Source organism: Chelon labrosus (assembly GCF_963514085.1).
Source record: "Chelon labrosus genome assembly, chromosome: 7".
Lineage (NCBI taxonomy): Eukaryota > Metazoa > Chordata > Actinopteri > Mugiliformes > Mugilidae > Chelon > Chelon labrosus.
The window spans coordinates 13,947,864-13,963,008 of record NC_140343.1 but is presented as its reverse complement, the minus strand read 5'-3'; the positions used below and the strand labels follow the sequence as shown (position 1 = coordinate 13,963,008).

General features: G+C 42.7%; 1 protein-coding gene across 1 annotated transcript; it reads right to left on the bottom strand.

The window, feature by feature from the left end:
* Positions 1–7,806: 7,806 nt before the first annotated feature.
* Positions 7,807–14,622, bottom strand: LOC311490490 (C2 calcium-dependent domain-containing protein 4C). Its single transcript, XM_084547987.1, has 2 exons — positions 14,472–14,622; positions 7,807–13,487 (listed from the first exon to the last, which is right to left on the bottom strand). The coding sequence occupies exon 2, from the start codon at positions 13,437–13,439 to the stop codon at positions 12,180–12,182; it is 1,260 nt and encodes a 419-aa protein (XP_084404113.1). The 5' UTR covers positions 13,440–13,487; positions 14,472–14,622; the 3' UTR covers positions 7,807–12,179.
* Between the last annotated feature and the right edge of the window lie 523 nt (positions 14,623–15,145).

Here is a 15,145-nt window from a genome sequence, read left to right as displayed (position 1 = left end):
ACAGCCTGTCGGCTATATTTGTAGACAAGAGTCAGCGCCAGCTCAGACAAAGGTGAGCACAATCAAGGTGAACTTATAAGATATTCGGAGCAACAATCAGTAACACTTCATAAAGACTGTGATTTACAGTGTGATTTCATAGCATGAATCAGTAGGCTACTCACAGCTTCCTCCTGGCACTTAAATGTAGGTTTAGAGGAAGAAAACAAGAGTTTTGATGAAGAAGGAAAAACAAATGGGCAGTTGAGAGAAAATTAGGACATAAATTACTGTAATTTAACAGAGCGTATGGTAATGGAAACAATACAGATGTTTGGGTGAAACAGTTACTGACACTGACGTTCTACAGAAACTGGAAGTATAATATCGGCTAAAAGTAGAAACAGTATGTTGGAGCTAATATAAAGTTATGACTGTTCCCTTCTTTTTACTCTTTAATTACACTTTGAGGACTCCATGTCCGTGGCTGTTGTTGTATATGTGTACATACGTACAAGGAACAAATAAATAAAGCTGATTTGATTGGAGAATCTGTCTCTCGTCTGTTAGATTATAGACGGTTGTGCAATAACCTCCATATTTATTCCCTGGTCCACCGAAATGCAATAGGCACATTTGCATTATAGTTTAATGTATGTCGTCTTAAAATGCTGCTACCAATTACATTCATTTGTGTGCTACTGTGTTAAGAGGCGAGTTGTCCTTGGTCTGGGTTCTTTCCTTCAAGTTGTCCACAACACTACTGTGTACTTTTATTATATATATATATTATTGTGTATAGCTGCTATAGTTTTTTATCTCTATGCTGCTATAGAGCTTCGGGCGTCACGTGACTTTTTTTGTTGATACTGCCATATTGGCAGGAAAACTGAATGGCGCCAGCTCTGATTTTAGGCCGTCAGAGTTTACTGCACACTTTAAACAGATAGAAATTGACCAGTACAAGGCAAAACCCAACAGATTATATATCACGGACCCCAGGTGTGCTTTCCTCTTGAGCATTGAAACAGCCGGCGCAGACATTGATCCTGACCTGCAGTATCCAGATTATCCGTATCCGTATAAATTCTTGAGTATTTATTGCAGTAATCCACATCTGTCGTCTTGCGGGATCTTTGGGAATTCTATAAAACGATTTTACCCTTTTGCTTGTCCCTGACTATTCTGGCGTCCTGAGGCACAATAGCTGTCAACCATTTCTGGATGTAACTGGTACAAGGACAAGTTATTCAGTTGCTCGCAGTTGTCAACCGAGTAGTAATTCAAAAAGCGTGCTTTCTGCCAATATGGCCGTGTGGTGATTGCCGGTGCAGGATGACTACAGAACCAAAGAGATGTATTTCGTTGTTTTTCACTGGACAGTGACAATAAAACGTCTTATTTTTCTTAATTACAGATGTATATGTTTTTATTTATTATCTTGTAAATAAATGTTTTTGAATATAAAAGGTGGTGTGAATATAATTTGTTGCTGCTCATTGCGGAATAGCGTAGAACCGTGAATAATCAAGGTTTAATACTCCTGCCATCAGTTTGACCTTAGAAGGCTCTGTATGTTGTACCGGGAAAAAGAACACGGCCTACTGAGAGGATGCAGCTTGTTGCTCATCATTATATGAAACTGCACACACTCGCACAATTACTGCAAACATTTTTGATTATAACTGCACTCGAGAAGAACCTGCTGCCAAGGCAAGGGCAGAAGAAGATAATAACTGGTGGCCCAGCCCGTGCACGTATCTGAGTGAAGAGGACTACTCCTGATGATGAAAACAGAGAAATATGTTGGAGGGCCCGAAGGTCGGGGATCTTCTCTGATGCACAGGGTTAGAGACCACAGTTGTGTGGCTACTTCTCATGCAACACATTGTTTAACTTGAGACCGTCCAAACTACTTACTATTGATTGGTAATTTTGATTATAGTTATAATTTAACCAGATTTCCAAATGAATAGTTAAGAATATACTTTGAGACTGAACTTGCTGTTACTGGTCTCTGTTGCCGGGGTGGTGACCAACGATTATTAGGATATTAATAATATAATAACAGGATTTACTCTTATAAAGCCCAAAAAATACTGATACTCCCAATGACCTCATCCTTTCATTATGCCTTTACATTTCCGAAGTTATGTTACCTGATTGTTAGTGTTAGCCTCGTGTCTTGTAGATGCCAACAGTTGCCTAGCAGCTATGTCATGACTTACAGCCCATTGTTAGATTAAAATTAGAATAATAAGAGTTAATTGTAAGCGTTTACAGTTCCTACAATCCTTAGCAAAAAGCATGTAGGCCAGTAAGGCTCGACGGTGAACCAGCACGCATCATTAATATTCCCGAGCTTTTCTTACAAGTCAAAATATCAGCAGTGAAAGTAGTCGGTCTATGTAACTTAATTAAACACCCGTAGAAACAACATCTGCTCTCTCTGTGAATATGTTGACCTTCATGGCACAAGGAGCGCGAGAGTAACAAACGACATTAATCATTGCTTTGTTCCAGCTTTCTGCAGCAGTGGAGCGCGGCCATTAGTTACACCTGTGTTTGATTGATTGAGTGAAAATGCTCACGGTGCAACAGGTCTATAAACAGAACAGCTAACATACACTATATTACCAAAAGTATTCGCTCACCTGCCTTTACTCATTCTATGAACTGAAGTGCCATCCCATTCCTAACTCATAGAATTCAATATGATGTCGGTCCACCTTTTGCAGCTATTACAGCTTCAACTCTTCTGGGAAGACTGTCCACAAGGTTGAGGAGAGTGTTTATAGGAATTTTTGACCATTCTTCCAAAAGCGCATTGGTGAGGTCACACACTGATGTTGGTCGAGAAGGCCTGGCTCTCAGTCTCCGCTCTAATTCATCCCAAAGGTGTTCTATCGGGTTCAGGTCAGGACTCTGTGCAGGCCAGTCAAGTTCATCCACACCAGACTCTGTCATCCACGTCTTTATGGACCTTGCTTTGTGCACTGGTGCACAGTCATGTTGGAAGAGGAAGGGGCCCGCTCCAAACTGTTCCCACAAGGTTGGGAGCATGGAATTGTCCAAAATGTTTTGGTATCCTGAAGCATTCAATGTTCCTTTCACTGGAACTAAGGGGCCAAGCCCAGCTCCTGAAAAACAACCCCATACCATAATTCCTCCTCCACCAAATTTCACAGTTGGCACAATGCAATCTGAAATGTACCGTTCTCCTGGCAACCTCCAAACCCAGACTCGTCCATCAGATTGCCAGATGGAAAAGCGTGATTCATCACTCCAGAGAACGCGTCTCCACTGCTCTAGAGGCCAGTGGCGGCGTGCTTTACACCATTGCATCCGACGCCTTGCATTGCACTTGGTGATGTGTGGCTTGGCTGCAGCTGCTCGGCCATGGAAACCCATTCCATGAAGCTCTCTGCGTACTGTACTTGGGCTAATCTGAAGGTCACATGAAGTTTGTAGCTCTGTAGCAATTGACTGTGCAGAAAGTCGGCGACCTCTTTGCACTATGCGCTTCAGCATCCGCTGACCCCTCTCCGTCACTTTACGTGGCCTACCACTTCGTGGCTGAGTTGCTGTTTTTCCCAAACGCTTCCATTTTGTTATAATAGAGCTGACAGTTGACTGTGGAATATTTAGGAGCGAGGAAATTTCACGACTGGATTTGTTGCACAAGTGGCATCCTATGACAGTTCCACGCTGGAATTCACTGAGCTCCTGAGAGCGGCCCATTCTTTCACAAATGTCTTGTTTCACAGTCTGCATGCCTGAGTGCTTGAATTTATACACCTGGGGCCAGGCCAAGTGATTAGAACACCTGATTCTGATCATTTGAATGGGTGAGCGAATACTTTTGGTAATATAGTGTACTAGGGAGGACTACACCACTGCATGCATACTTTGGTCTGTGCTGTTTGGATCTACGTTTGTAATGATTGGTATAGTGGCACTGACAGTGTGCTGTAACGTGACTGGACCGCATGCACCGCAAACATTGTGAGGCATTGCGAGTAGTCCTCAACCCCCCACACGCTATCTCTCTCCCCCCCGTCTCGTGTCATTCCTTCACTCGGAGAGCACTCTCCTCTTTGGTTGCCATAGTAATCCCAAAGCCAATAACAGCCCTAAACCCTTTCTCCCTCAAGTCAAGGAAGCCGGGGATGCGACTTCCCCGAATCAAATTTGCCCCAGTGTTGTATGGTTTTATTGCTGCCACCACATTTCACCCAGAAGCCCGCGCCCATTCCCAAACCCCCAGCCTCCACTCTGTTTCTACCGTCCTCCCCAACTCGGGAGAAGAGAGCATTATAAATCAATTTACAAGCTGCGAGAGACATTCGGCACAGGATGGAAATGAACAATGGCAGATGAAGGATATTGGAAAACATTTTCTTTCCCGTCACAGCGAGCGGGTGAATGCAGCGGCCCCGGCATCTCGTGTGCAGCTGGCAAAGGGAACCTAATAGTGATTTTGCGTGTGCATAAGCGCGTGGGTGATAAATTAGAGACGGTGGGGATAAGGAGTGAGGAAGGTTTGTGGATTGTGCAACTCTTGTTTGTTGTTGGCATCCTGAAAAACAAAACCTGATAGGTGAAGATGTTTGGTGTAACTCGGGTGTCAGAAAACCTGCCTCAATTATGTGATAATTAATCTCACTCTTAATTAATTCTCAAAGATGACTGTGGCATCTACTGGGCAGCGATTAGGCAGCACAGCTTGTACGGTTGGCAGTGATGCCAGATACAGCTGATGGTTTCCAGCCCAAAATCTATTCAAAAACTGCCAAAATGCACATAAAACCACCCAAAATATAAGACTGATACTTTGTTTAGTGCATCTGGATTGGTTCCTCGACAGCAGCCTATCATAAAAAACAGTGCAGTTGAAGCTCTACTCACATTTGGCTACCTCAAAGCAGTTTGATGTCACTGAAAGTAGTGGAGCACTTCTCTACTTTTAGGAAATGGCAGCACAAACAACTGTAGCAAACACTGCAGTGTGTGGTGTTTCAAATCAGCATCAAAAAGCAATTAGAAAAAAACCCTATTATTTATCCACAAAATGAAATTTAAAACCAAACAGTCTGTCAGCACTGATCGCTGGATGCATCATGTAACCCGCATGTCCTGAAAACTGAGGTTAGTACAGCCTTTGATGAGAAACTGACATCGTTAACACTAAACGCAACAATAAGCACACAGTACAACATGTATATTCTGTATTACCAGTGAGATTGAAGAATATGACTGCACATCAAAAAATGCACACTATAGCCAACTCATTTTATTTGGAAATGAATGGAGTTTCATTTTTGAAAAACACTGAGTCGCTTTCAGAGTTACTTTCAACCAGACATTAAACGTTTCCTATTAGGAGAGCCATCAAAGGTAGAGGGAGGAGGAGGAGGAGGAGGGTCAGAGGCACCAAATCTGCCGCTTCCTCTGCTGAAATATATATTTACTCTGGGTGACATTAACTTGGCCCGCAGTGCTAAAATGAGGAACTTTTTTAAGACCAGGATATGTCCCTTACCTCACACCTAACAGACGTCTCCAGGGCTGCCTTCTTTGACCTTCTCTGTGCTCTATTGTCAGAGTAAGAAAGGCTGTGCCTCAAAGTGATGCTGAAACTCTGGTTGCATGCATTTGCTATTTCTATGCCAGCTGCAACTGAACAGGTCCTTCCATATGAGCTGGGTTCTTCTAGTTAAAGGGGAGTTTTTTCTCATTGTTTTAGGCTTAAGGCACTGTAAAATGTGAAAAAACAAGACTTTATTACTCATGATGATATACATATACACTGAATTGAATTTGCAAAGGATATGTCAAACCTCAGCGTCACCTTTAGTGTCTCAGATATTGTTTCATATGAGATCTACAGACAGAGATGACTAAAATAGCAGCTACCTAGGATGAGGTTCTCACTGGCTGTGTTTTGTTGACCCAAGGTTGGACTCTGTTGACTCAGCAGAGCTGCAAATGTTAGTAGTCTCTGCTCTTTTACAGAGATTGCTTATAACAGGTAACGTTAGCGTGTGAAAAGTGAAGCACCGAGTGCAGAACGTCAGTCCACACACAACGAGGTCAAGAACACTGATTTGTTTTTCCACAGTAATAACCAAGAAATGTCACTGGACCAATACACTGGTTTAAATCCTGAGATGAAGACTGGCCACTGGTGCTGGTTAACATTTATCAGTAGATCGATGGCAGTCAATAAGGCAAATATCAGCCGATTCCATCCCTAATATTTCACAGAAATCACAGCAGTGGTCTTACCGTGGTGGTTAGTTGCTCAAACTAAAACTTAGAATAAACTAGTAACACATCTTTGAGCCCTGACATGCAGGATATATTTCTGTCTGCTTCAAAGACACTGTTAGATAATTACTTTGGAGACGCCTTTTCACAAATAAAATAGGTTAATTTAGCAAAGACAAGAGACCAGTTTAAGAAACAATGACACCTGTTAGATGATGAGTCCTTGTTTTAAATAAATGAATTATATGGTTTTCATTACTGTGTTTGGGTTTAGACCATTCATTCATTCATCTTCTGTAACCGCTTGTCCTGTGAAGGGTTGTGGAGTCTGCTGGAGCCTATCCCAGCTGTCATTGGGCGAGAGGCGGGGTACACGACAGCTCGCCAGCCTATCGCAGGGCTAACACAGAGACAGACAACCATTCACACTCACATTCACACCTACGGCCAATTTAAAATCTGGGTTTAGACCAGTGATTTGCATTATATTTTCTTTTTTTCTTCCTTGATCACGTTCATATTTTAACAACTTCTGGAAGAATTTCAATGAGATTCAGTCATTTATAGTCCCCGGAGAATAAATCTTACTTTTTGTCTACAGCTTTCAAGTGTTAAAGCTTCCATCCACAAAACAGTGAGGATCTAAGCTTTAAAATTTCAATACAAAACATTAAACTGAAAGGCAGAGATGAAGGGAACTGAAGATTTGTGTGATAATTACCTTTGGGCCAGGGCCAACCTCAAAAAGCGTCCATTTAACTGAATAAATCTGAGCTTGTTAATTTAAAATCCTTTCTTAATGCTCTAAACTTGTTTTTTTTAAAAAAAATAAAGTAAAAAATAAGGATGCACAGGAAGAGAAATATGACAGTGGCAGCAGTCATTACCGGTGTGCGTAACAGCTCTTGTCTCCTCCCGCCTCCCACACACTTCCTCTCCACACAGGCAGCTCCGAGACGGACTCCTCCCCGAGGCTAATGGAGATGGTGCAGTATTTTTACCCTGCCAATTACAGACAGCGTGGCAGAGATGAGACGTTTAATGTCTCTATTTGTGTGTACTGTTAATGCTCGTTCTGGGGAGAAGGGGGACATGGGGCTGAGACGGACAACTCCTTCGAATGTGAGATTTTAAGTGGAAGAACGTCGTTAACAAGATCTGGGTTCAGTCAGAGGGAGCAAGAGCGTCACACTACTGCTGCGCATCAAGTAATTAGAAAGGATCGCGCAGGCAGACGTGAGGGAAGGATGGAGGGTGTTATGGAGATGGAGATGCTCTCCTGCTTAGCAATGTTGAGAATTAACTCAAAGTCAAGCTTTGAGGGCCATTTTGAATATCTTTTATTCAAAGTCACAAAGCATGGAGATGAAATGTCTATATAAAAATGCTAGACCTCTAAAAAATGTCTTTACCTTTTAGTAAAAGTGTGTTTTTATTGGTCAGGACCCAAAGCCCATATAAAATCTTGTAATACCGCTTAACACCTAAAATAACAATAACAATAAATGGCAAATCAATAACAACATAGCCAGATATTCCATTGAATATTACCTTTAATGAAATTATTTCACACCCATCAACACAGAAACCAGAAGACAGCTGTCAGCGGTCGAAGCATCACAGTATAAATTTATCTACCTCCACAGGCCGGAAACACAACAAGAACAGCAAACACAGATGGAAACCAGCTTCCATCGTCTACCTGGAGAGAAACTTAAGAATCGGTGTCAAGTAACGGACCGACACTTTTTTTTAGCTTTTCAGAGCGAACCTGTCGAGACAGGAAGACTTGAGAAAACACCAGCATATTTATATACAGGATATTTAAAGACAGGTATTTACGAAATAAAGTCGGTGTCAGTAAAACACAATATCCGACTAACAGACTGTCTCCGTCTCTCGCACAGACACACACACAAACACTCGCAGGTATTGACGCTTCCCTCGGTTCTCGTTTTAAACGCTATCAGTCAAGCCTCTCTGCTCCGTATCTAATTAAAGAGCTATTGAGTGCAGGAATATACAGACTGATTTCGACCACAACAGCAGACCGGATAATGGGAAAGTTAATTGTGGCGAGTTAATTCTGGTAATTCCTCTGCGGATCGAATAAAGGTTAGCCTTCAAAATCGCCGGCCTTGTTTTTGGCCTCGCAAGTGCACTGACTCTGGGGATTCAAAATGAGTGTCATTAAATGAAATGACATCTCCTGCATACTATACAATCACTGTCCTCAGAGGGAGTGTGGCTGCGGTTTAAAGGAATAGCTGGAGGTCTTTGGAGATAACTTTCACTGCACAGGTCACACAGAATCAGTGACCCGTCATCCTGAGCCACACTTTATTATAGATCATACTGTACCATAGCATGCTAACATGCTAGAGGTTGCAACACACTGAGCCCCAGTATAAATTTCATCTAACTGTGCATAGGCTATCCCGAAATGTCTACTACACACGCTACGCTGTTTCTGTGGTTGTACCTGGATGTTGTGCATTTTCTCATAGTTAAAAATAACCAGCAGGCAGGAAGAGACAGTCTCAGTTGTTTTCAAGAGGGCTTTATTCATCACCACTGACTACGTTTGGCCAGTATATTTTTGTTATAGAGAAGCAGTAAACCTCCAGCTTAGCACAGAATCTACCACGACAGCAGCAACAAGTGAACAAAACAATCGAATAAATCCCTTTGGTATTGCAGTGAAAGCTGATGCAACCTCTTGCCTACGATGAAGCCACCCAGCAGGATAAACTGTTTCAGATATCTCCTTCCCTAAATTGTGACTTTGATATTATCTCCTATCGAGATGAAAGTAAAAACATTAACTGGTTTGGGGTTTTCCACCATTTGTGGAATGTGAACTTGTGAAGGGGCTGCAGGCTGACTGAGGACAGCGTTGTCTGTCCAGACAGGAGCAGTTGTTTTTGCAACTGAACGCTATTAAATGATAAGCCACGTGAAAACAGTCAGAACAATTAGTCATGACAGTCGCATTATTATAAACATTTGAGTCTGCAGCAAATCCTCATGTACAATCAGAGCACAGGGGGACCGACGACTGCACGATAAGAATCCACTGAAGTTTAGTACTGACACTGCTGAAATATATTAGCCATGCAAGAAGAGCCCCCCTGAACGGGGTTCGGTAACAACTGGGGGTTGAGTACAATTTAGGAAGTTTGAGTAAAAAATACAATACAAGCAGGCACTGATATGTTTGCACACGGGTATGCAGAAGGTTTACAATAGATCAGCAACTCTCACACCAAAACAAACTGTATATAAATGATATAGAACACATCAATAACGGTGCTACAAGTGAGCTACGAACACCAGGTGAGAGTAATTCTTGCAGGATCAAGCTCACGCTTTGAGGCATCGTGTTAGGAAACCTCAGTAATTTGCATCGCTCTGATGTCTCTGACTTCTTTTTCTGTCTGAACTTCTCCCGCGCAGGGCACTCGAACCTGCAATCACACGCAGCTTTCTTCTAATCCCTCAGACGAACAGAAATGTACACCGAAAGAGGAGAGGGCATAAGATCGTTTTCCTCCTTGTGGTCGCATGTTTTCCATATTTCTCTTCTTGGCATCTTCCTCCCTTGTAAAGTTGAAACGACACAACTGAAACGTCTCTCATCGGCGAGTGTCCCTCGCTGGTGCATATTTAACGTTTCACTGACAAATGTAGAAACCACTACATACATCTATGTAGTTATATATATATATATATATACAGTACAAATCTAACATCATTTCAATCCATTTTTTTACAAAATACGACAGGTTGTACATAGAAAACTAAACACTCTGAACAAAATCATGCTAATCAAAACCCACTCACACTCTTTGACTCACTCTCTCACACGCACAAAGTAAGGCTTTAGGGTTTCATAAAATTTGGAGCATGTCATGCAAACACCAGTGCTGTGTTCATGCCATGCTACTGGTAGTCACAACGAATCTCGTCATGTGAGACATTTAATACATGTACATGCACACAACAGTTTGTCTACGGCCAATACTGTGACTAAGGCGAAAGCCAGGTTGCATAAACTGACAGTTAAATTCCGCTTATGTGTGTTTGATTTGAAAAGTGTGACCTGTAATGACTCTGTTTGTCGTCACCCTGCAAACAACATAACTAAAAGGTAATTAAATCAGCAGTTAAAATTGTCAGGTGCAGAGCTTCTGCAGAGACGGCGCCGTGAAATGATATCCTTCTGGTGCCACTTTGAGAAAAAAAAAAAAAAAAAAAGGATTTTATAAGTTTGACTGAGGTGTCTTTTTTTTTTTTTTCTTTTAAAATTTCTGTTGGGATTTGAGGTTCATAACATGTCCTCTAGAAGGCTCCAACGTAATTCTCGTTGTGGAGGATCTGTGCAGAAAAAGGTATCACCAACTGGCCTGAATACAGAGCCAAGCTATACGTATCTGGTGAGAGCCTGTTGCTTAGCTGCGCAAGATTTAATCAAGGTGCCCAGACTGGATGAGGTAAGGTGACAAGCGGCAGTTCTAGCGTCTGCACAGTTCCTTCACGAGGCTGAAGAGATTTCATCAACCGAATAAATATGTATATTGAATATATGAAGGAATATGTTCTCATCTGCACCGCAAACATTTTCCCCCTGTAGCTCCGCATTCATTAACTCCGAGCTGGGTTTTCTTGCCGGCAAACTGGAGGCTATTAAAGACACTAAAATCGAAAATGTACCCCATGCTGCATAAAATCTCATCTTATCAAGTAATTTCTGTCTATAAATGAGCCCTCGGAACCTTTTTAAGTGAAGAAATCTGCAGTGCAGTAGGAACATTCAAGATTACCAGAAATGCACTTTCTCTCAGAGTAATTCACTTCCGCACTCGAATAAGTGTAGAATATTTTTGTTTTTGAAAATGTGTTTAAAGGAAAATAAAACTTAAAGGAGCCCTGTGGATGTTTTGACCACTAGTAGTGCTATAGAGCAATGTTTTTACTGTCCATGATTAAATTTACTGGTGGTTTACTGACACCAGCAAACTTAATAATGCACCAAAAAGGCATGGATGAAGAGATGTGTGTAAATGCTAAATACAGTGGAGCTTGGTGACATTCAACACCCAGCATGCAGATAAGTTTTGGTGCTTTAGAATAAAGTTCCTTGGAGCAACCTTAAGTATTAAATACCAAACAGGAAACTTTTTTGCCATACATACCAGATATGTTCTATTAATTGTCATCGTGAATCAGATTATGGCAATCACGTTACTCCTACTTACATTATCAATCAAATTATTGTTGTTTTTTGTTTGATGTGCATGTAAATGTGGCAAACATGTAAATGTTTGTCCCTCCCTGTAGGAGGTGGGCCATGGCAACTGGGATCAAAGGGTCTTTGCACATCAGGATGTAGTGCCACTTCAAAGCTCACACTGATTCACAAAAGCATCTCTGTGCCCGGCACATGGTGGAGCTGACTTAGAATCACATCCTGCACTGCCGTGGACTTCTCTCACGTTAAAAAATAATAATAATAATAACGCCTGCACGGTGCAGGCAAGGACACGGAGACAGGCTGAAGCACAGGTGTCATCCAACCTTTGAACCAGACCTGGCTGAGGAAGCTGGCTGGAAGAGAAAAACCTTTCATCTGTCAAATTCATCTGTTGCTGTCAAGCCCAGCTTGGTTTAATGAGCATTCATTATTGGGAGAAGGGTCCAGGCAAACCTTGACCACCATAAATCCTTCATCTGTCCATAACACTTTCTAATCTTGGTGTTTATTCAGATCCCAGATGAAAGGGATTTACTCTTTGAAATTTTTCCTCTCCCTTTGCCTTCATATTAACTGTTTTGGGTGAGCAGAATTAATAGAGTAGTGCAAACATCTAATTTAAGTTTCAGTGAGTATCCTTGGATTTGGCCTCCTTTAACCTCCACGTCCCGCGGCTTTAAAGCCCTGCGAGCAGCTTTGTCAGAGGCACCTCTCGCTCTCCCAGCAGCGTGTCTCTCTTAAGACTGGTGCCTTTATTTACCACCTTGAACTTCACAGACAGGCTCTTTACTTGAGTCGAGCTTATCGAGTCAAAGAAGAAGTCCTCGTTGAAGACCGGATTGCGGCTGTTCTTGATGATGTTGCTCCTTTGCTTCTGCAGCTTGCCGGGATTCAGGTAGACGGACACGCAGCAGTTGATGCTCTTGATGTCGAAGTGCTTGTCATAAAGACTCTCCGCTGCCAGGACGCGGATGAGCAGGCGGGAGGTGCTGGAGTCGTAGTTGGCGCTGATCCTCACCGTCCCGCCCTTGTGCAGGTTGATGGTGTGCTCCCGATGGAGGCTGTGCTCAGACGCTCCGGCGCTGCCGTGGAAGGAGGGGACGTTGAGCCGCCGCTGGATGTTAGGGCTGGGCTCGGCGGAGCTGCATTCGTCGGTGGAGAGGGAGCTGTGGCGAGCGAACGTCCGCTTGGCCTTCACGACTTTGGCCTGTGTCTCATTTGTGAAGATCTTGAGCAGGGATGCAGAGCGGGAGAGCAGAGGGGAGCTGAAGGGAGAGGACTCGGCTGAGGAGCAGGTGTCACTTTCTCCACCGCTGAAGTATCGGTAAGGATTAATGTGGGAGGTGTTGTAGTCAGCTGGATTCAAGTGGTTTCCCCCGTCGCTGCTTTTACCTGGAGTCTTCCTCTGCGTGTTTGGGGAAGTGATGGGACTTGTAAGCTCGCAGTGGAACAGCGACTCCTTACGGCGAGTGTGGGGGCTCTCCTTCAAGGTGGCAAAGCCATAAGACGTCTGGGTCTTGGGAACATAAGGCAAGGACATTGCTGTCTGCGATTGTGGGTCTGCATTGGTGTCTCCGGTCACAACATCATCTGCACTTTCTATCTGTATGATGTGGCGGTTTGCTGCTCTCAGCAAGTTCTTTGTGTCTCCTGCAATCTTGGCTACCAGACGTGGGCTTCTTGGGCTGCTGATCTTCCTCCCGCTGCCAATGATCTGCTCAGAAGTGGATGGCTGCAGCGTCTCTTTGGGTTTCACATTAGGAATTTCAGGCTCCGCCGGGCAGCTGACCAGCTTTGGAGGAATGAAAAAGTCTGGAATCTTGTCAGGGGTGAGGACGTTGCTGTAAGCCGGGGCAGCACCTTTCTTGTCTCCATTCTCCCCCTGCCGCAGCACATTGGTCTCCACAGAGCCGCGGATCTTATCCAGAACCCACATGGTCCCGCCAGACGGTATGATGTGTGGAGTCGGTGCAGTCAGGTGTGTCTGCAATTAATAACACACATGGGTGAGGAGGGTGGGTGAATGATCAGAGGAGAGTCACTCCACGGGGAGAAGTGCGATAAAAATACCACCTGAGAGCTGCAGCGTTGAAACGGTCTGTGATTAAACCTCAGGTATTTACAGGATTAAGACTGAGTACACAGGAAATATTACAGTTCTGAACTGTCTGAATCGGAGCTTAACTTTCAGAGCTACAGACGACAGATAAAAGGAACAAAATCTCTCACAGCTCTCTTCAGCGTCTTCAAAATGGCTTTCTTTGAAGAGCTACAGTTCATTTAAGGCAACTTAGTAAGCGGCCATATGAAACCAAATGACAAATGACTCTAAATCAATCAGAATCAGAAACTACATTAAATTAAATACAGTCCTAATTGTTTTTTAATGAGTAGCTTCATTGATTTTTAAATGCAGAGTCAATCTGGGAGTAGATAAACAACCACAAAGGCTCGGCTTCTTTGTTTCATCTTCATTCTTTCATTATTAAAGTGCTTAATTTGAATTTTTTGTGTTACCTTTATTCAACAAAGATACAAAATAGTCTTGAGATTACAAGAGATCTGTTTTACTTTCTGCTTGACATTCACCAGAAGCATGATTAGCAGTTGATGTGCATTTTATTTTTAAGACATAAATATAAATCAAATTATTTTCTGGCTGTTAGCTCCAATAAGATGGGGCTAAAAAGATATGCTACAGGGTATATATTGTACAGTTGTTTTCACTCTAATAATGTTCCCCAAATACATTACTGCATATTTTTAGTTTAGTTTTTTGTTTCTTAAAAACATGTCAATTTTATTTGAAGCGAAAAAGTTACAAACGACATTTCCGTTCAACGGGTTCGAGACAGTTTTCCTCCTTTTACGCACGAGTCCGTCCCCAAAAACCTCCACAATTTAATTTCGCCTTGAAATCTGCGACAACACGTTTCTTCAAACAGATATATATTAATAACATACTCACAGAACTAAAGAGAAACGGACGCAGTGCTCGGTTTTCACTCCTTCACATCTGCTCCGTCAGTAACAGGTGTTTGGTCGGATGAGTCTGTGCGCTCCGCGGCGCTGCTCTGCGCCCTCAGACGGTCTCAGCTCCACACAGACGCTGCTGTACGTTATATAGACAGAACAGAGCTGCAGCTGACCAATAAGATCGAACTGTGCGTTTCCGTGTTTCCCAGCAGAACCAGTTAGACCACACTGGTTGTATCTGAGAGACAGAGGAATCTTTCTGGTTGGTTTGACATGTCTCCTCAGCAGACACTGGCATTAGGCTACTTGCAAATCTTGTTTTTGGGGAATATTTGTGCTGTTTTCAATACAAGAGCTTGGAAAAACAGTTTTACACGTTGCAAATACAGTTTTATTCTTTTTATTTCCCCCGAGAACAATAAATGTGTTTTCACTCAGTTGCATCTTGATCATTCAGTACAAGACTATCTATAAACTGTCTATAAACAACTAAGGACATGAACATCATTAAAATCAGAGAGAGATGCAACACTTTGTTCATCAGCTCAAGCCCCATTGGTCCAAATTCTTGTCTTGGCACACAGTACAGAGGTGTTTTGTGCCAGCGAATTATTACATATAAAACTGAGCCTATTTGGCCAGGAAAAGCACATGCAGTTGAGAAGA